This window comes from Caretta caretta, chromosome 16 (genome assembly GCF_965140235.1).
Source record: "Caretta caretta isolate rCarCar2 chromosome 16, rCarCar1.hap1, whole genome shotgun sequence".
In the NCBI taxonomy this organism is placed as follows: Eukaryota; Metazoa; Chordata; order Testudines; family Cheloniidae; genus Caretta; species Caretta caretta.
The window spans coordinates 8,306,466-8,328,768 of NC_134221.1; the positions used below are offsets into that span (position 1 = coordinate 8,306,466).

Below are 22,303 nucleotides of genomic sequence, written 5' to 3' on the forward strand. Positions count from 1 at the left end.
GGTGTGAAGTGGCACTTCCCAAGTTTCTGCTTTGCCAAACGCATTATCATACAAACTAGTGATTAAAAGGGGTAGCCAATCATCTAACTACCCTCGCGGTTCATTTTTAAAAATGTCCAAGAGACCAAATAACCAAACGTAGCCAAATGTATTGTCTAAAGACAAAGTACTACGATACGAAAATGAGATATACATGCCCTGCTTCCAGGAAGCAAATTCTTACCTTGGAGCAAGTTCACTTCACACTGAAGGTGTGCTTCAAAGTTAGACATTTCAGCTAGTAGAACTGATAGTGTGATGTTACAAGTTACAAAACTCTTTACACATCACTTAAAATTTAAGTTTGTCCCACTACTTTGTGCCAGCTTGTCCTTGGTACCTCCCTATACTTTCCAGAGCTCATTTTGAATGCTATACTCCAAGCATTGATGAGCCATAACAAAAGTACTCTCTGGCTGTACTTGGTACGAAATGTTCATGCATCTTTGCCTTGACAAGTTTCCTCTTTTTTAATTCCAAAGCTGCCTTCAGTTTTGCAAAGTGTTGTGGGATAGGTGACATGTGTGAAGAGAACTGTGGGAAGCGAATAATACATTCAATTAACATAACTTCCCAATACCCATATGCATAAATACCACGTGCACACTACCTATTAACGTGCTGTATACTACAGCTAACATATACATTGGCTAACGGACCCCAAACCACTCCATTTAATCTTCATTGTGCTACCTTCCCAGCCTAAATAGCACCTTTCACCAAACACGGCGCTATCCCCTCTTCACGGGAGCATTCTGACAATCTACGGGACTTCCCAGAGACCAGGGGTCAATAGATGGGGGCGAAGGGGGGGAGTGCACAGCATGAGGGATTTATGAAGTTCCTCCTCTTTCCCCAGAGATGCCCCCGCAGCTCACAACCAGAGCAAGGGGATACTAAGCCCATCTGCACCAAACGAGACACTGACAAGAGTTCATGGCAAGCAAAGTCAGGGGTTAGCAAAGCACTTTGAAGCAGAGTCGTCCAGTGAGGTAGTTCTCATTAGCCCACTGCTCACTCGAAGCACATTTCATCAGACAGGTATGCATTTATCTCCGCATGGTCTAACTTCACGCAGTCCAAATGCAGGCGCAGTTCCACTGAAACCAATTACTACACCAGCTACAGTCCAGGTGCTTTAAGATTCCACCTGCCCTGCAGGGTGAATTCCATCCAATAACCTTGAGATTCCTCCCTGCAAGATAGAAGGGGCTTTTAAAGGTCCATTATGGGATGTGCTCAGCCTCACAAATGAGACCTTGCAATCATTCACCGTACAGTGGGGTCAGACTCAGCCCCTGCGGGATTCCCGTGCAGGTCAGCAGAGCGGCACTGGGGATGAGTTTGGACCAGCGTTTCTACACACCTGCACCCTGTAATTTAGCCTGTTGTCGTGTATGATTCCGCCCCGGTTGCAGCCTTTTGGGGCTCAGTGTGCCTGGAAGATGTTCTGGGGACGCATTAGAATTGCAGTACATGAGAGTGCCGGGCTTCTCAACCAGTTCTGTCCTAGAGCCCATGGTACAGCAGAATACAGTTTCAGGAGCCCCTCCCCCAAACATTTTGAGACCCTCTCCCCATCTAGCTATACCAAAAAAGGAGAGTAGTCGCGCCCCCTAGGTTAAGAACCCATGCTATTATGCATTGCTCTTTATGGCGCTTGAATCAAAGACAATGTGGACTTAAGATGGCCAATGTGGCCTGCCCTAGATGGCCAATGTGACCCCCCAGCCAGGGCATAGACTGGCTGATTACACAGAGCAGTGGACAGATGTGGTGCCATGATGGAAGGAGCAGGTACAAAGGTATCATGAGACAAGCTGGAATGAGACAGTAGTTAGAAAGGACAAACAGGGATAGATCAGATCAGCCCAGGAGACTGGCGCTGAACTTGCCCTTCAAATCTCCCACTGTTGCACCATCAAGTGCAGTGGGAGCTTTAGTGTAGACAGGGCGCCAGCATTTTGACGTGGCCCGAATCGGGTCAGAGGGCATGGCGGTAAAGACTTCAGAGCCGTGTCTACACTGGAGCTCCAAGCATCGCTGCCCCAGCAGGAGTGGCAGGGAGGGAGATGCTAAGGAAAGGCTGAGAGCTGGCAGAGGCAAAGGAAGTGAAAGCAAACACCGAACGGGAAGGCATCAGCCTCTGGCAGCAAACAATTGAATTATGCCCTCCCCATTCCCACATCTCTTTCACTATGGAAATCACAGCACGCAACTCCCCACCCCACTGAAAGGACCCTACCTCCATCAGGTCTATTAGCCACAAGAGTCGCTCCTGGGGGAACAGATTCAAACAGACATAAAAGGGAAAAACAAAAATGTTAGGGAGGAAGTAGAACAAACGAATGACACGAAGAAAACATTGCACAACCTCCTCCCCATCCCCAACCTTGCCATCCCATGGAACATGTCTTGGGTTCTCTCCAATGCATTCAAATAAAGGCAGCAAGAGCCCCGTTCAGAGAGAAGAGCAGGGAGATGGGGCCAGATAACTAGCATCGGTGGACTACATGGGCCCTTTCTTCGTTTGCACAGAAATAACAGGCCCCCTTGAGTTCCCCCTCTGTCATCTCCTCCTTCGGCATTACTGGGCAGAGTTAAAGCAAAGGATCAGGATTTTAGGGGCGGGGGCGTTACAGGAGCTGGCTGATCTGGCCACACTGGTAGCACTAGACTGAGGCTGCAAGTCTCACATGTGGAAAGGAAGAGCAAGGATTGTCTGAGGAGTGGCTGTTTTGCATGCCCTGGCTTTCCTACAGACCCTGGGGCAAACCCGGGGCTGATTTACACCCCAGGCAATCCCATTGATTCCTATGGGGTATGGCTCCATGTGCTCCGAACAGGGTGTAATTTGGGAGGGGGCTGCTCACCCTGACTCCCGCATTCTGAAGCTCTACCCCGTGTACCCAGAAGCAGGAATCAGTCGGTGGCTGGAGAGTGGTGGATGAAGGCAGGAATGCATCCATCTGCCCATTTGGGATCTGAAGGGGTCACCAATATTTTCCCAGCCTTCCCTATCCCCCTGGTAATCATTTGACTTCAAAGAGCTAAGCCCACTCCTTGTTGAGGATTGTTATTTGCCAGCACCCTCTCCTGCCTTCCACAGCTCTGGAGATATTTTGCTGGCAACCTCCTATGCCCCAGAGTGACTCTGGAGTCTCCTGTTTGGATTAGAAATGTAGAAAATCATCCAAATCATAGAATATCAGGGTTGGAAGGGACCTCAGGAGGTCATCTAGCCTAACCCCCTGCTCAAAGCAGGACCAATCCCCAATCTTTGGTCCAAAATATGGTCCCCTCAAGTATTGAACTCGCAACCCTGGGTTTAGCAGGCCAATGCTCAAACCACTGAGCGATCCCTACCCCCTTGATCCAGCACGCTGCTTTAATCCAGCTCAGCTGGTGCAGAAGGTATTAACTATGGGACTCCCATTAAAGGCTGAAAAACCATGTCCAGTGCCATGAAAAACTTTTAGGAACTATTAGGAAAAACTTTTTCACTAGGAGGGTGGTGAAACACTGGAATGCGTTACCTAGGGAGGTGGTGGAATCCCCTTCCTTAGAAGTTTTTAAGATCAGGCTTGACAAAGCCCTGGCTGGGATGATTTGGTTGGGATTGGTCCTGCTCTGGGCAGGGGGTTGGACTAGATGGCCTCCAGAGGTCCCTTCCAACTCTGTTATTCTATGATTCTATGAAACTTATGCTCGGAGCTCAGATCGGGCTGCCTCATCCTCAAGAAAGGCCCCCTCTGCTTCTCCCCTGTTGGCTGCAGAGCCTCCCATTAGAACAGAAGCCTGGCCTGTTTTCCTACTGCCCCCTTGCCGCGCTGATCGGGCAGCAGCCGCGGCTGTCTGTTCCTTTCATGGAGGTTTTAATTTCCAAGGCAGCTAATGTGTTTATGATGAAAGCCAATTTACGGCTGGGAAATTAATTTTGCGGCCGCGCCGCTGCACACTTAGAGGTGATTATGATAACTTAATGAGATGGTGCACGCGGTGACGACCCTGAGACATTGCCACGGAGTCACTCACGCGCCGGGAGGAAGAGGTCTGGCAGGGAATGCAGATGGCGCCATTTCCATCATCCCTGCTGGGACTGGGAAGGGGGTGGTAGGGAGCACGTGTGGTTATGGGGGCACGGGGAAGAGGGGGACTTGTTTAAAGGGACAGCTAGTATCATCACTATAATGGCAGGCCAGGGGCTAGGAAAGGCAGTTGGAGCCCGGGCCTGTGCAATGAGAAACGGAGGGCGGTGATATAAGGCGGGATTTTCAAGTGGGCTCAGTGTTGGTCAGACTCTGCTGGCACTCCCCACTGACTTCAGCGGGGGCAGAGTGTGAGCACCCCACCAGGTTCATCACCTCTGTGGTCCCCAGGACCCTGCAAATGGCCCTTTCCCAAAGACCAGGTGTGTCATCTCCAAGGTCCCGCATGACCTTCAGCGGACGTCTCCTCACAGATCATGGACACCACCCCGAGGGCCCTAAGGACTTACAACCGGACCCTCCCTAGAGGAAAGCAGAAATCCTCCCGCTTCTTTGGTTCCCTTTGGCCCATAGCAGCAGGAGGGTGGAGTGCAGAGGGTGATTCAGTGCACTGGTCTCCAGCACAGCTCTGCCCCCTCCTGCCCCCATTCCCACTGGAGCTCAGGCTTGTGACTGCTGAATTGCTTACGGGGCGTGCACATGCATTTTCCATGTGCTTCAAGGGTCTCTCCGTTTGCCCTGGCTGCCTGGATGGGGTCCACCAATACCACTCGTACACAGGTCAGGGGAGATCTCGGGCACGAGTCTGATGCTTCAGCACCATTTCCAGCTCTTGACCAGCCCCCACCTATTACTGAGCCCATGCATGTGGCATCGGAGGTAGAAGTGCTGTCATGGAGCCACCGGGGGAGCCTTTCCAAGCAAAACATGATATTCTCCAGTATTATAGCTATACCTCGGTTATTCAGGGTTACAGGGTTTGCCCAGTGAGAGCCAATCACAGGCCAATCAAAGCTGGCACCTTGCCATCAACAGTGGCCCAGTATCTCTTGCTTCAGCGGGAGAGATTTCCTCTTCTCTCACACAGTTCACTCAGCTGATTCTGCCATGCTGTGGAGATGGAGGAGGGGATGGGCTAGGGGGTTGGAAGGTAGATTCTTCCCGGATGCCTGTGGCGATCTGCTTGTGCTCTGAAGCATGTTTGGTTTGACCACGTTGATCTTAGCTTCAGAGCCGTGGGTGCAGTGAATGGGCAGCAATTTTAGACCGAAGCCAGCAATGCTGTTCTCCTGCCCCCAGGCACCGCCTCCGCGCCACCTCTGCATACGAGACGAGGGTCTCCGTGATGCCTGCAACCCACTGCCAGAGTGGAGCCCCTGCACCGTGTGAGCTTGGCGATCATTTTGGAGAGCCGAGGGGGAGTAGGTTTGCGGAGGGTTGGGGGGGGGGGGGGAAGGGTTTGCAGGAGGACTTCACGAGACGGCAGGGAGTGGGTAGGGCTTCACGGAGAAGGAGGGTGGTTCAGGAGGCTGACTGGGAACGGCAGGAAAGCCGAGTGTACTCACCCGAGCCGAGCTGACCGTGGTGGACGTGAAGTGGCTGCAAGTGGAGGAGCCGGCGTCGCTGTGGGACGTCATGGAGTAGGAGTCGGCACTGGGCACTGAGGGCTGTCGGGCCTTCATGGACTCGATCTCCCGCTTCAGAACCAGGGTATTGAAGCGATCGAGGTCCTGAGGGGCTATCACCCACCTCACCTCAGATAGCAGCGAGAACTGGATGGGGATGGGGGGGAAGGAAAAGGTCAACATGAAGACAGTGCATGAGACAGCTGGCCTTTCGCTGCACCATGATGCCATGCGTTTTTTTAACGCCTTGGTGCCAGGTGTTGGAAAGCCGAACACCTTTGCAGCCAGGCCTCCTAAGTGGATCCCACAGTATTTACAGGTTTGCGTGGTCACAAAACGACCATGTGTGCTCCAGCCAGCAAAAATGCAAGCCGGTGACCATTGTGCATGTAGAAATGCACAGATTTGCATGTGCAAATGTTGCATTTACTAACCGTGTGTGCATCAAACCCAACTGAGCCCACAGCCCCCTTCAGAACAATGCTCTCGGCTCTCAGCACAGCGGGTGCGTTCCACAGCCTAACGGAGGGCTGAAGAAACCCCCGTAAACTGGACATCCATTTGCTTTTCACTCTTCCCTCCTCTGGCAGCGAACTCCATTTACTCCCCTTGTGGCAAGGAGCCTGGTCTCATTACGCCATCGGCAAAAGCAGAGTGAGCTTCTGTTCCCTTACTTAACCGCAGCAGTAGGGGCCATTAGGGCGTAGCGGATTTAGAACGAGACCCGCCCCCTGGTTAGCCGCAGCGGGAGTGGGAAGGGCATGCGGCACCTCCGACTCTGCTATCGCAATGGGGGACGCATGCTGGCAGCCCTGTTACCTGAGTCCCATGGGATGGAGGCTTTGTGCTACCTGCAGCAGCCCACATCCATCCGGCACTCGTTAACTAAGAGCAGTACGGAGGGAGGTCAGGGCAGTCAGTGACCACCCCCATTCTCAGGGAGAGGTGTCTTTCAGGATGTGCCCCTCCCACTTTCTTGCCCCTTTGCTCTGCCCCCCGTAAAGCCCTGGGTGATTTCATTGCCCACCTGGCGGCTGTGGAACGGATGCCCCATCACCTTCCTTCAGAGACACTCTCCAGCATGGTTGCTGGACTTGCCTGGGTTTAGAGGGGCTAAGCCCATGCTCCTGCCCTCTGTTGGCTCCAGACTTCCCTCCCAGCTGAGCATGAGCACAAAGAACCGTGTGCATGGCCAGATCGCACGGCGGCTCTGCCATTGTGTGTCACGGGGATGTCCACTATCTCCAGCCCTATGGCTGGAGTGACTCTAAGCTCCTCAAACCCTGGGACAGAGTTTGTGCACACGGGCATTCTGGTGAGGTGGTTCAGGCTGTAACCAGCTGCCATCACAGCCCCTCGTCTCAGCCACTCCCTGCACCCATAACCAGTCATTGGTTGTGTTGTGGCAGCACCTAGAGGCTCCAGATCAGGGCCCCATTGTGCTAGGTGCTACAGAGACACAGGGAGAGACAAAAAGCTTACAATTTAAACAGACATGGGTGGGAGGGGAAACAAGCCCAGAGAGGAGCAGTGACTTGCCCAAGGTCACGCAGCAGGTCAGTGGCAGGGCTAGGAACAGGCCCCCCCAGTCTCCTGACTCCCAGTCCAGTGCCCTCCAAGCAGACCATGCTTTGGCTTGGGGAATTCGCTGGCCTACAAAACCGCCCCATTTACTAATGGCTCTCGCCAGCTGTGGTGTAGCTGGAGCCGGCCTGACTTCAGCCACGACGTGCGGTTCCATTCGCTCTGCTGTGGGAGAGCCGTGCTTCCCTGGAGCTGGGGGTGGCTCTCCCTTACCTTGGCGTGTGTGTTGAGTAGCTCGAAGAGAGCCATGACGAGGGAGTCAACGGAAATGGTGGTCTCCTTGTATTCGTCCAGGTAGTAGGCCATGGTCGCCCGCTCCTGTTCATTCAGAAGGTGGCGAGCTTGCTCCTCTAGCATGACGCGGGTCTGGTTCACCAGGCTGCTCAGCGTCACCTGGGAGCCAGCCAGGCCCCTGTAAAACACGGGCTGAAAGAGAACACATGGGAACTGGTTTACCCTGGGGCTGGATGGCTGAGAAACTGGCCTCAGCAGACAGAGAGGTCGACCGTAGCACCACATTAAAGGTTACATCCCACAACCCAGGGCCTCTGCTCAGCCATTCCTGGCTAGCTAATACTGGCTTCTGTCAAGGCTGAACTGAACTGAGAGCTGGGGAGAGGTGCCTTGACAGAAGGCAGCGTCTCTTATCTTCAGAACTGGTGCAACATGGACAGCAGCAAAGCCATCTGCTCCCCAGCCCAGAGTTGCCAGCGTGCCTCAGCCCAGGCTGGGAGGTACCAGGTCTCGGGTTGAGACGGGAGTGAGGTCTTCTGGTCTGGTTGATCCTCGGCCGCCCTGCTCAGGCTCTCACTGGTGGTTTTTGTGAGACGCTGAATGGAGAGCGCAAGCTCATTTCCCGCCGGCCACCAGGTGCTATTGACTCAGGCCCCCTGTAATGGGGGAGTCTGCCACTGAGCGCAGCAGCGCCTGGTGGTCAGCCCACCCCACCGGCTGGCATTAAGGGTGCCCAAGGGTCCAGTAGATACATCTAGACCTAAGGGTCCTGGGAGTGAATGGTACTTGGAGAAGGAATCTGGACACAGTACCTCTAAAGGCCTGAAACCTTGCAGAGAAAGCAGGGCAAATGTCCCCTCTCCCCCAGCTAAGTGGGAGAAGGGGAGCAGCAAAGAGGCCGCCGACTCCTCACACAGGGCAGGTGCTGGTGGGCGGAGGAGTGGGAGGCTAATTGGGAAGGGAAGCCTTGTAGTTCACTTCATTCACAATCCCAGCTCCAGGAGAAGGGCTGGGGAGGGAACCCTGCCTGAAGCAGGGCACAACTGACTGGCCTAAGGCTGAGAGCCTGGGACAGAACCCTAGCTCCAGAGACAGGGCTGAGGGGGAGCTCCTGCCTCCAGGACTGTAGGACTGACCAGTCCCAGGCAGAGGAGTGACTCTTCACAGGCCAGCTGCTGCAAGAAGGGCTGGGAGCAGCTCCAAAGGGACACCGCTACAGCTGCCAAAGAAGAAATGGAAAGAAGTCCTAGATTCCAGGCAGGGATAGTAGAATCCAGAGGGCTGGGGAAAGATGTTGACAGGCTTGGAGAAAGGGAGGCGCAGCCCCGGGAGAATGGCAGAGGGAATGAAGGGAACAGTCCTTGGCTGCCTAAACAGGGCTGGAACCCGGAACAGAGGGTGGGCCTGGGTTCCCCGACCCTTCCCCAGGCCAAGAGCGAAGGTGTGGGCATCAGAAAGAGAAGAGGCCAAACATCCTGGGTCCCAGATGGAGGTCGAGGGGCCCAGGCTCAAAAGCCACTAGACTGGGGGTACTATCCGGCACTTTTCTGTTAACCCCGGAAGGGGAACGGCCTGAGCAGTGCCCTGGCCACAGGTCACGTATAATGACAGACCATCGTGGCATCGGAATGACCGCAGGGGGTGCTAGACTGAAAAAAGCCCTGCAACACCACACCCAGGCCCGGGGAGGCGCTCTGGAGGTGAAGTGTGACAACACCCCCATTTTCAAAATCAGCCTCTCCTTTTGGGTGTCCAGCTCTGGCTCTCCAGTGGCGCTGAGCATCTGCAGTTCCCCTGGGCTTTAATTGGAGCTCTGGGCACTCAGCCTGCTTGGCAAACAGCACCCACGTGCTCAAGGCTGGGCACCCACACGCGACAGCAACCAGCACGAGCGGCCACTTTTAAAAAACGTTGGCCTTTGTTATTACTAGGCTGGATTTGACCTGGCCTCTTAAAGGGGAGGGAGCTCGCTGGTCCACTCCCAATCCCCCTGAGCCATCCAATCTTCCGAGCTGAGAGCAGGCTCCTAGCTGAGATTCTCCACTCCCATTATGTGCTTCCAGCAGAGCCATCCCTTTTATAAAGCCGCCTCTGTGAGAAGGCATCGCGAGAACACAACCCCGCTCAGATTACTTCTTGGCCCTGAAACAAGAGGTTTGTTATCGGCTTTACGTTGAAGTGGCTCCACAAACCACAGGGTTTTAATATTAACTTTTCCCTCTGGTCCCAGTTCACATCCTTCCACGGGACTAAAGCCTGATATTTAAAGAGAACTTATTGATGTCCTGCACGTGACTCGTCTCAACAGCAAGCTACAGAACTGCCTGTTGTTCGCTAAACAATCCACTGTAATTGCAAGGTGTCGCTTGATTGAAATCAGACGGATAGCTCTGAAAGGGGGTGTCAAGGTTCCTTCCCCACTCTGAACTCTAGGGTTCAGATTTTGGGACCTGCATGAAAGACCCCCTAAGCTTATTCTTACCAGCTTAGGTTAAAAACTTCCCTAAGGTACAAACTTTGCCTTGTCCTTGAACCGTATGCTGCCATCAAGCATTTTAAACAAAAAACAGGGAAAGAGCCCACTTGGAGACGTCTTCCCACAAAATATCCCCCCAAGCCCTACACCCCCTTTCCTGGGGAAGGCTTGAGAATAATCCTCACCGATTGGTACGGGTGAACACAGACCCAAACCCTTGGATCTTAAGAACAATGAAAAATCAATCAGGTTCTTAAAAGAAGAATTTTATTTAAAGAAAAGGTAAAAGAATCCCCTCTGTAAAATCAGGATGGTAAATACCTTACAGGGTAATCAGATTCAAAACACAGAGAATCCCTCTAGGCAAAACCTTAAGTTACAAAAAGACACAAAAACAGGAATATACATTCCCTCCAGCACAGCTTATTTTACAAGACATTAAACAAAAGAAAATCTAACGTGTTCTAGCTAGATGACTTACTAACTTAACAGGAGTTGGAAGGCTGGATTCCTGATCTGTTCCCGGCAAAAGCATCGCACAGACAGACAGAACCCTTTGTTCCCCCGCTCCAGATTTGAAAGTATCTTGTCCCCTCATTGGCCATTTTGGGTCAGGTGCCAGCGAGGTTACCTTTGCTTCTTAACCCTTTACAGGTGAAAGGGTTTTGCCTCTGGCCAGGAGGGATTTTATAGCACTGTATACAGAAAGGTGGTTACCCTTCCCTTTATATTTATGACAGGGGGTGTGGCGTGGGGAGCTCTATCAGGTAAGAGATGCTCATTAGTGCTCTGTGTAATGAGAATAGTCGGAAGCTTGTCTCTTACCAACAGAAGCTGGTCCAATAAGAAATATTACTACACCCACCTTGTCTCTCATTTCTGTAGGCATTTGGCAATCTGCTTTCCTTCAGAGCTGGCAATGATCCAGTCCCCCTCCATGGTGCCCAGGGCTCTGTGCCGAGATGTGTCACTCTAGGTTGAGGGGTAAGATTGAGATCTTGACCGCTTGCAGTCATGAAAGACCTCCTGGCACTATTCAGAGTCCACAGCCAGCTGTCCTGGCCAGATTCCAACCTGGGTCATTCAGCCAACCTGACCTCCTGTTGTTTGAACTGGTTAGGATGTACCTCACTTCTGTTCTGCCCTGTTGCTGGGCACTGTTAAGCAGCTGCCATGTTTCACCGCAGAGGTGGCTGCCCTTCAGTGCTGGGCTAAGTGATTCCTTTATAGAAAAGTTTAGGAAGTGCTTTGGCTCCATTTAGATGGTAGGGGAGATAGCAAGGAAAGATCTTTACCATGCGGTAGAGCTAATCTTATGTTTCTAAAAGCAACAGACACCTCTGTGGCGTAGGATGAAGCTGTGCTGAAGGGCCCCAAGGAAAGTCCCAGCCAGGTCTCTTGGCAGGAGTGACAGCACTTTGCACATCTCCAGTGCATCCCAGCTGAAGATCTCCCGCCCTTGAGGTGAGCAAACTGTATTCAGATGGACAAACTGAGGCACAGAGAAGCAGGACTCCTCCCTCCTCAGCTGTGACTCCCCAACACCAGTTCCATCGCACTCACATCCATCTCTGATCATCCCTAGGATGTCAGCAACACCCCTCCTGCCAGGACCTGGCCTAAACACACCACCTGTTTGCCCTCTGGAGCCCTCTGGAGCCATGCCCTTTCTACACGGACTCTGCTAGGAGATGAATGTGGAAGAAGGAAGCAAGGGAAGACATTGAAGAACAGGACTTGGGAGAGGAGAATTGAACAAGTGAGTGGCTAAGATCAAGGGAGAGCTGCTAGCGGCATACAGGTGTGCTGTGTGATTGGGTGGGTCAGAAGAGGTCCCTGCAGCAAAGTGAGGAGAGGTCATTCAGTGCAAAGTCAGTGGGGCCTAGAGGCCACCATGACTGTCGTGCTCCACATGAGTACAGAGAAAGGCAGATAGGGCCAAACAGAACCCAGGAGTCCTCACTCCTCGTCCCCTAATCTGACCCTGGGCCCACCCACAAGCAGGAATAGAACCCAGAAGTCTGGAGTCGCAGGTCATTGCTTTAACCACTAGACCACACTGCATCTGCCAGTCAGTGGGTGATGTGAACCAAAACTGCAGTATCCCTAGGTTCCTGCCAAGAAAGTAGTCATCCCCCCACCCCCAGAGATTAAAGTGTGACTATCTAAAGCTGTAGCTATATAGAGCTAAAATATTACTGCACAGCAGCTGGAGAAACAGTGTTTGCCCTGTCCCCCTTCAGCTAGCCAGGAAGTTACCCCTTCAATAGCTACTGAGTTAACACCAGGTTGTATTGCTCCCGGGGTGGGTGAGTGCCAGGCTTCTTTCTATGTGAAGGGACAAAGCAAGATCAACCACAGTTCCCTCCCGCCCACCCCCACTGATGCAAGCTCATAGCAGAACCCAGACTGAAAAGCCTGCAGGGTATACAAGGCAGCCAGCAGCTCCCAGTTGAGTGCCAGGGAGATTTTCAAACCTGGCTGAGTTGAAAGGGCATTTTCTTTTGGAGCAATTTCTAACCTGATGCGTTCCCTGAACAGGCCAGGGATCTGTTGTTCAGCCTTCCTACATCAAGGATGCAAATTGTTGTAAAGAAACAAAAGCCAAGCGAACGAGACACGGGGAAGCAGGGAAAAGCATGCAGGCCGTGCAACACGTTTTGCCAAATAAGGAGTGTACATCTGTTATCAGCGCACGCTACCTGTGAAACTTCCCAACTCATTTCCATTTAAAAGGAGGACGCTGCACCGAGAGAGATGCCGATAATCTCAGCAAAGCGGCAACTCCCCGTCGCCGGATTCCTGGCTGCGTTGTGACATGCGGTGCCCGGGTGGGGAGCTACCTGGTCTCAGAGGCCTGGCTCCGCTCAGACTGCTGGGAGTTGGAAAGGCCCTGGGTGTGCGAACGTAACATAGCCAGGTAGAAGATTATATTGGTGTCCAGGATGTTTCAGTGTTCTCAGCTGGCAGTGACCGGTTCTGCTCTGTCCCTTTTTCAATGTGTAATTATTCTCATTAAGAAGGCAGAGTGATCTATTCGAACTCATTAATCACAATCTGACCCTGCTGTTTTCCCTGCACTCTTAGTTCAGAATTAACCGCCCCCCCTCCCCGCCCGCAGCATCTCCTCCCAGGCACAGAACCACATCTGGGTTCCTGGATCTCTCTCCTGCTGATGCGTCTTTGATTTTGCTCCACCTCTGGGGTGCAGCTCAGTAAAGCTGCCATGGGGCACAGCCCCAGGAGGGCCAGCAGTGCACCACCATTCACTTGCAGGAGGGAAATCACCTACTAACACTGCAGCTTTGAGCCCCGTTTGAATGCAAAGCCGTCTTGGGCAGAATCAGATTGAAGAGCATCTCCACTCTCTAGGGGCATGCCAGGGTGACTTAGGGGGGTGACAGAGTCATTGAAACATACCCCTTCGGATGATCATTCGTGGGAGGCAGCTTTCCAGTCTTCATACCCACTGCTGCAAAACAGACCTTCAAACTCAGCTGCCACGTTAAGATAATCGGTTTCTATGCCCCTCCTCTGAGCAACGATTATACTGTAGGCAGCTGTTCCCTCCGTGTCCTCTCAATCCAGGTCTTAAGGAGACCCGAAGGGGAGCTGGCAGGCAGGTGAAAGAATGTGACTGCTCTCACCCCTGTGGCACTCCACGGCTTTGGTGACCTGGGACAGCACAGGGTTTGATTGACCAGCTGAGGAGCCAGAGAGAACCCCAGGGTCTCTCGAGGGCCAACAACCTCAATAAAAAGAATTTTGTTTATAGTTTTTAACACTGAGCCCCATCTCATCTTGCCTGGAGTGGAGGAGGATTCAGGATGAGCTGAACAGAGACTTCAGGGTGGTGGCTTATAAAGCCATGGGATGGGTCAAAGGGCTGCTTCCTATGGTCTTTCTCTTCTGTGCCCAGGGCTGAGCGCTGTATCAGTACGGCAGCAGCCGGCAGAGACAGAGACAATAAAAGAACCAGAGCGAAATGGAGGAGGGTGCATGCCTGCGTCAGGCAGAGCTTTGCTGATCTCCCTTGTGCCTCCAGTCTCCTGGCACTGCTGCGTGAATAGCCTTGGAGCGCAGTTGAGCACAGCACAAGGGTGCACGCGGTGTGGCAGGCCTGCAATATCTGCCAGACACCCTCATGACGGACTGGACTCTCTCTCCACCCACAGCCTTGAGCAGGTTGGGCCTGCCAGGTATTACAGGGCCCTGGACTGAGTCTGATGGTTGCCAAGTATCCCCATAAGCTCAGCAGGTCGCTGACCTTCACCTTTGCCTGTAGGCTTCCAGCAAGTGAATATAAGCTAAGGACAGGGCTACTGTTAGACTTGTCATTGTGAAGGGGAAAGACAGAGCTGGTGGCACACAGGTCCCTGCCACACATCCCACCTCCTGGGCACGCAGGTGAAAGGGTGTGGCTGCTAGCTCTGGCCTGGCCTGGCCGTGGTGAGGTGTACCAGCCCTTTGGAGAACCAAGACTTGCAGACCTGGTCACCCACCTGCCCGCACTGGGACCCAGACCCAGTGGTACATACTGAACCAGCCCCAAATGGCTGGAGACAGAGGAAGGGTTGTGATAATGCATCAGGATAAGACTGGGATGGAGATGGCTGAGATTAGTCTCTAGGATGTCCCCTCTGCCTACTCTCTTGTAGAGAGGATGCACCTGTTGATTCTCAGTTGGTCACGGGTGCTGTAAGAATGGCAAGAGAAATCCCAAACCATCTGTCATCCTTTTCCCCCTCCAAGAAAGGGCACTATCAGTGTAATGAACTGGAGTTACGGGATGGGGTGGGGGGGAGGAAAACCCTTCTATCTCTGCTAGTCCATCCTGAGAGTCTAATTTCCACAGCGCAATGGACGAAAGCACCACCAGCGAGTTACCCCATTGCCCAGCAGCCGGGTCGTCTCACTCATGAAACCATGCGATGCAGAGATATCTGCAGCTGCCAGCTCTATCCCAGGGCCTGGCTCTTTCACTCTTGGGTTCAGCTGTGGCCCTTTATGACTTCACCCAGAACTGACACATCACCAGGAAGACCTGAAGAGCGGGGAACGTGAAGTTCCCCTCGCCTTTGCAAGAGTTTGGCTCCATCCTTCTAGCTTTTGTCTGTTTAAATATCTCTTCTTTGATGCATATGGGAGATCTAGAGATAAGCAACCCCCAACGTAGCAGAGCTCTCCCCTGGAGCGGGGCTTTGGCCAGGCTTCTCCACCTTCTCACCTTTTAACCCATCTGGCAATCAACTGGATTGCCTTGCCTGATGGAAACTCAGAGCATCCCCATCCTCACTGGCATCCCGATGCCAGTCACTCCCCAAAGGTCTACAGCACTTGCACCCATGCATGGGGAAGAGGGTCTAATGACCCTGACCACAGAAGGTGGCTGGTGGAAGGGAGGGCAACAGCCAGTTCTCATGATGGAAGGGGATCAACCTCTTCCCTCTCTCCTAAATAAGGGTCAGACACCAAGGCCAGCTGGAAAGCACTGACGAATCAGGAAACATCTGCATGCTCTTGAAGAGCAACATCTGGGTTGTCTATCAGAGTGGGTGAAAGCGTGTTTGGCTATTAAGGTTCTTTCTTCTTTCCTGCAACTTTCTTATTTCCAAGCCATCTCTTCCCGTTTTAGAGCGGAGCCCACTGGGCAGGACACAGGGCTAAGCTGGGGCTCGCAGAGCAGCTCCGCCCCTGACACTGCATGGGGCGGTAAGACCTTGCTCTGCCTGAGTTATTAAAGTACTCTGAGATCGAGATCACTTTCCATCAAAGTGCCATATAAGTGCTCCGTATCATTATTCTGCCATTCTTGGAACTATAGAATTAACCATCTGGGATCAGTCAGTTGGTCCGTCAACTCCCATATCCTACCTCCAAGGTGACCAATACTTGATGCTGCTGGAGGAAGATGAAATCCCTGCCCCAGCACACAATGCCCCAGGGTAATTATGCCAGGCTGCACATGAGGGAAGGGAAGAATTACACCCTGACACCCTTAAGCAATCAGTTTATGGCCCGGAGCATGTGATCTGATGATCATTACACCTCCGCTTCCATGACTGTTGCTATTTCTGTTGGCCATCAAAACTATTTAAAAAGCCAGCCACCATATGCATCCTAGGCAAGATGCATCTTCTTTCAGCACCAGAGCCTGATGAGAACTTCCCTTCAGAGCCGACCCTATTGCCAACTCAAAGATCATTCAGAGGTGGCACATAAAGATCTGTGTATCTACTACCCTGTTTTTTATCATGGCCTGCAAAACCTCTCAGAAAGTTGGAATCCAGAATCCTTGGCCACTGCAGCATTTCCCCAGAAACCTTTGCACTGTCACACTAGTGCATCCTGCCAATGCACTGTTGCAAGACCACCATCTCATGCCACCGAATGTCACTGCTTATCTATCACTATAAAAATCAGTGTGCCCCACGAAAACCCACAGTTGATCCCACCTCTTCTCCCCCTCCCCAGTGATAGGAAATGGAGCAGAAACTGCAGTGCACAGGTGAAGGATTGAAGAATCAGAGCATCATAAATCACAGTAGCCTGCAAAACTCATCCTCCGAGAGGGAGGAGGAGGGAAAGAGCTGGGAATGTCTGATGGGGTGGGGGAGGGAGCGGAGAACTGCTATGATAATTAAAAGCAACTTACAAGCGTTTTAATGTTCTTCCGCAAGATAAACCGCTGACAACTGGACATCAGTTACCTGCCAGCTGCACTGCCCAGAGCTGCTGCTTCCCGCCCAGATCCCTGCTGCTCCAGTAGGCTGGCCCTAGCTTTACAAGAGATGAGCAGCTGGCGAGCATTAGGAAGAGGGGGCTATTGAAAGGGAGGGGAATTGCAAGAGGTGAAATGGAACGAGGGGGCCGAGCAATGGGCTATCCCAGAGCAAGAGTCTTCAAGCTGGGAATACGCTCAACCCACAACACGCAGAGCTGCATTTCCAGCACCGTGGTTTGTTTGGGTCTTTGGTTCAGTGGGCTTAAAAGAGAGGGTGCCGGATTTGGATCTCACACACCAGTGCTCCGTTCGCTTGTCTGCAGGGACTCTGCATGTCCGCTGGTGTAACAGCAATCACAATCTGGCCAATAATTGGATCAGGACTCAGATTCGGATTCCAAGTGCTCCTGGAGCATGGTGGGGGTTTAGTTTCAGATTGCAGGAGAAGGGGGCTTGTCTCCCAGAGCACGAGATTTGTAATGTCTGACCAAAGAAGAGCAAGGCAGCTATGCAAAGATGGTGCTCCTCTCCCCGGGGAAGCTGTGCTGTCTTTCACGCATTGCTGGTGTACAACTGGCTCTCCAGCTTGCCCAGGGCAAAGCCTAATTCCAGCCCGCAGGGGCTCCTCGGGCATCTCATTTCATCTCCCCGTGTCCGGAGTCTTACCTTTGCTGTTGCCTCAGCTGTGTGATCACCAGCTGCCCTGTGAGGAGAGAGAACAACCTTTAGCACCGACCCAACTCAGAACAGTCCGAATTGGCAGGGTGGGACTTATTGGCATGGACCTTATTAAAAAGGATGCTTGCCCCTCCCCCATTGTTCTAGGTTAACACTAGAATATTAAATTGCAGGCCATACATCACTAATGGCTTCTAGACCAGGGGGAGACATGTTCTAGACCCCAGGGCACTGTCCCATGCTGCTGGGTTCTAGGCTATGGGCACAGTCTGCTGGGTTCCAAAATATGGTCCTAGGGTACAGGTTACCAGGTTCTAGGATAGGGGGTGCTAGGTTTCAGGCCACTGGTTGCTGGGTTCCAGATTACAGGTACATATAACAGGTTCATGGACCATGGCAGGCCAAGTCATGGAGTATAGGCCACTAATCTCACAAAACGACATCCAGGCAACTCTCTACATAACACCTGGGATGCTGGCTTGCAGGCCATACAAAGCAAGATTCCACAGATCTCACGCTGAATGCATACAAACCCTGCTGTGTTCACTGGAGTCTCTCCGATCTGGGAGCTCGCGATCCATTGGGTCTCATCCACAGTGGTGCGGGCATGCGGCAGCCTTCCGATGTCCTTCACGGTCATGATGAGGTGCCGTGAAGACTTCAGCAACTTCACCGCCTCGTCGTGGGGGATGCTGAGGAAGCTTCTGCCGTTCACCTCTAGGATCTGATCTCCCACCTGCAGACACAGGGAGAAATGAGTGCCCTTGGTGAGCCTGGCAGACCTCCCAAGCATCTCTTCATGTTAGAGCCAAGCATTCCTCTCGCTGGTGTAACCAGGTATCCACCGCGTATCCTGGTGTCATGCCTTATCTACAGAGCAGTGCCCCTCTCCTGGCATTACTGCATCTCTAGCGTTTCCTTTCTTCTTGATACAGCTGCAAAACCGCTTCCTGTGATGGTCACCACCTTGGCCAACTCACCGGGGTGTTGAACTGGAGACCCGCAGAACTAAAGGCGTGAGCTACTACAGCTTAAGCTAAATCACCCAACTCATCTCCTCAGTGGACCAGGCATAGAGAGGGACCCATAACACACGCTCATCACTGGGTTACATTTTCATCCTCCTTAAGTAATGCTGAATCACCAACACTCACGGGGTAAGATATGCTAAAGGGATCAGCGGCCTTTAGCAAGTGAAGGTGTGAGTCTAGCATGGGTATACCTACCTGGGCTAGCTTTAATCTAGCTAGCATGGGTAACGATAGTCGTGTAGAGATGGTGGCACAGGCTAACAACCAGCGTACAAGCTGGCGAGGGAGCCTGGGTATGTACTTGGGTTGGTAGCCCATGCTGCTACAGCTACACTGTTATTGTATGCCTACACATGCTACAATCACACCTTCCCTTGCAGTGTAGACGTACTCTTAGAAGGACCAACTAAGTGGCTGGGTTTTCCAAAAAGTTCAGCACCTGGGGTACACGCCGGTTGCTGAGTGCTTTGAAAACCTGGCCCTTATTTAGGTGTCTAAATAAGTCTACACGGCAATCAGACACCTGCGGCTGGCCCGTGCCAGCTGACTCGGGCTAAGAGGCTGTTTTATTGCAGATATTTAGCCTTGGGCTGCAGCACAAGCTCAGGGACCCTCCCACCTCACAAGGTCCTAGAGCCAAGCCTGAATATTTACACTGCAATTAAACAGCCCTGCAGCCGGAGTCAGCTGGCACAAGCCAGCCATGGGTTTTTAACTCCATGTGTAGCCATGCTCTACACAGGAGTGGAGCTCTTCTGAAACCCTGGTTCCAACTATGCGTGATGAGCAGTCACTATCCGGCTGCCAACTGGGCACAGAAGTGAGGGATGAATGTCACTTTGGGGCAAATACGGATTGGCTGGTTTTTGTTTTTTTAAATGGAACATAGTTTCGTATTTTTCACCGACTGAGTATTTTCCCCGGCCACCCCTCTGCTGACTGCTTCGGTCTACCCCACTGTCCTGCTGTGACCTCCCAATAATCCCTCCCTCCTTGAGTTCAACCTCTGCATTTAAATTAGCTCCAAGCTTGCCCTCAAATTCTCTCGCAGTTCCTCCTCTCTGGCAAGAAGCTGAGCTAGCAGGGTTTCTCCTCTGCCTGGTGTCTCCGTATCACAACGCTGTCCTTAGCCGGACTTAGAAATCAGTCGGATGGTCCCTGGTTAGCTGTATTTGTCACCCAATAGACATGTAGGCAATTAAAGGCTTTGGCACTCCAGTGGGGCAGGACTGCATTGATTCCTCTGGTAGCCAATCTGTGTCTCTGCTGACGGCTTCTATAGCTGGGACCTGCCATGAGCTAACACACTCTGCAACCTCTTCTCTTTGTGCTCCCTGGGGGAATCACCTGTTTTATTACCATCCTGGCCCTGCGAGTCTAAGCCTCATCTCATTCAAGCCAGCAGGATCTGGCCCTAGGTTCACTGGCTGGATTAACACTGTCCCCTTATTCTGTAATCACTCCTAAACCCCCAGCTGATTTCCGAGCCCCCACATGGCGCTTACAAACCAAGCTAATTAAACAAATCAGCCAGGAGCTGGGAAAACACTCCACTCCCCTGATCAGTGCTCTGTTCACCCTTCCAAGTCCGGATGAAATCTGGGCTTGGTTCCGTTTTGAGCTGCAAACCCTGCTTCACGGCTCTGGGTAATTCACTCCCGGGGGCGCACATTCTGCATGATACATTGCACGTTTTTTAACAACTCTCCTCTGTTAATCCATTTGCACCCTTTGCCCACTCAGAGCAAGAAGTATAGCTGCCTCCCATGGGTTTTTCATTAGTTTTCCTCTTGCAATTGTGTGTCTGCAGTGGTAGCGAACTTTTCTGCAAAGGAGTCACAGCCTGGACTGTGCCTCCTGTATCCATGCTCATTATTTTGGCTTCAGCTGTAGCTGACTGAATCTGAGTAGCAATGATTATTGCTTTTTCTCGTATAAGTTGTGGTTCTGAAGTAAGCGTTCTCTTACACAAAGCATGGTTGTTTTCTCAATGAGCTGGTCTCCAATCATCTCATCTGCCATATTCCCAAAGTCACAAATTACAATCAGACTCCTCAGGGAAGCAATATACTGCTTTATAGTTTCCCCTGGTTTCTGCTCACGCTGGTGAAATCTGTAGCAATTAGCTACTACATTCACTTTTGGCACAAAAACATTCTTTAATGCAGTGAGTGCAGGCTCATATTTATCATCTGCAAGGGGAAAAGTGTAAAATATACGCTGCCCTTCTGCTCCAAGGCAGTGGATTAGCAGAGCACGCTTTCTTACTTCAGAAATCTCTGTAGCACTGATTGCAAGCAGATAAATCTCAAACATATGGATCCAGGTAGTAAAAGCAATTGGAGGCTCACCTGGGCTTTGCAGAAAGGGTGCAGGTGGGTTCAGAGGCAGAAGATCCATCCTCGTTGCCAAAATATTGTATCAACCAGGCAAGATACTAACAAGCTTCAACAGCTTGTTCAAGAGGTTTCCACTTTATTTTCAAATAAAATAGAGCAAAACTCTATTTGCTCTATGCTGTTGCACCCTCGGTAGCTCTCTCCCAGCCTCTCAACTCCTCCCCCCTCCCTCTTGTCCTTTCAGACTCCCAACAGCCAGTGCACCCAATTCTAATAATTACAAGCAACATCTAAACACCACAGTTGGCCTCTTGGAGCTTCATCACACGGTCTCAGGGGAAACCAATGTATAATCTCTTTGGATCAGGCTTCCATGCTGCTGGAGACTGTCACCTTGCAGCCAGATGGTGGCTGCCTGGAGTGTCACATGGATGCATCATTTTCAGCACACCTGAGAGTTTTATCTGCAGCAAGGAGTCCATCTCTTGGCATGACAGGGCACAGCCCTTAGCAAACAAGGGTGCAGCCGACACCTTGCTCTCACTCCCTGTCTTGAAAATCTAATGGGGAGTCACCTGCAGAGAGAACAATTGGCCACTTCAAACGTTTCACTAGCCTAAATATCCTGGCAACATCAGAGACAGAACTCAGATCCTGAACCTGCTGCAAAAGCACAGAGACTACCAGCTGAGCTAAGGGAGAATCCCCATCAGCTGTTAGCAGTATAACATATATGACACACAGTGCTGAGCAGTGCTGATTCTATGCAGTAAAGGGCGCTGGGGACACATTGGTCAGTTCAGCACGGTCACTGTGAACTTAGTTCTTCCTGGTGGAGTTTTGCTCTATGTTTGTGGCTTTATGTTAGCACTAGGCACCCATACAGTTAGCCAAAATGGGCCAAGCTGTGAACCTTGAAGGAGCTTGTATCCAGGGTTCCAGTCCAGACCAATCTCCCCACTCCATTTATTAATGTGCAGTGCTCCGAAATCCCCCTGAGTTAAAAATAACGCCAAACTATGCAAAGACAGAGGTCTTCTCCACCCGCTGTGAGTCCTCCTGAGCGGAATGCTGACAGCGGACACCTTTTCAATCTTTGTCCCTGCTCACTTGCGTGCAGTTGACTGGCCATAAAGCACCCACCAACAGTATGAGAGACTCCAATCCCTCATTGCAGTCTCTGGGGTTAATTCCACAGTGTCTCACTCCTGCTTCCAATCCAGGCCAGCTTCGGGGTTGAGGATAGGGACGAGACGTCATCTTTCTTCTGCCTCTTTATCCCCCCGTCCTTTAATTAAAATAATCTGTCATTTCATTTCATGGCCCATAGTTCCACTGTAAAGGAGGCTTCCTCAGGCTGCTCCACACTGCTTGATATGCACCATTGTTTTGGGCCTTTTTTTTTTTTTTTTAACTTGGCTTCCAGTGTATCCAAGTCAGCTTTCTCCCTCCACACTGTGTCACAATCCTCTAAGTTTCTGATAAGTGGCGGCTTTGAAACAGCTCCTTCATATCTGCTTAACCACAGCCTTCTCTTTAGACCTTTGTTCTGACAAAGCTGTTGCCTTTATGCTTTGATTTCAG

The 22,303-nt window shown here is 51.7% G+C and overlaps 1 protein-coding gene across 5 annotated transcripts in view; it reads right to left on the reverse strand.

Moving 5' to 3' along the window:
• Positions 1-22,303, reverse strand: part of WHRN (whirlin) — a 109,743-nt gene that overhangs the window by 26,172 nt on the left and 61,268 nt on the right. For 3 of the 5 annotated variants that reach the window (XM_075120557.1, XM_048822777.2, XM_048822773.2), the window contains 5 exons: positions 17,883-18,085; positions 17,338-17,374; positions 7,451-7,663; positions 5,594-5,800; positions 2,285-2,317 (listed from right to left, as the gene is read on the reverse strand). In XM_075120557.1, the coding sequence (XP_074976658.1) occupies positions 2,285-2,317; positions 5,594-5,800; positions 7,451-7,663; positions 17,338-17,374; positions 17,883-18,085 (693 nt within the window). The remainder of the gene's footprint in view (positions 1-2,284; positions 2,318-5,593; positions 5,801-7,450; positions 7,664-17,337; positions 17,375-17,882; positions 18,086-22,303) is intronic. The other 2 variants (XM_048822774.2, XM_048822778.2) reach the window with 2 other exon arrangements.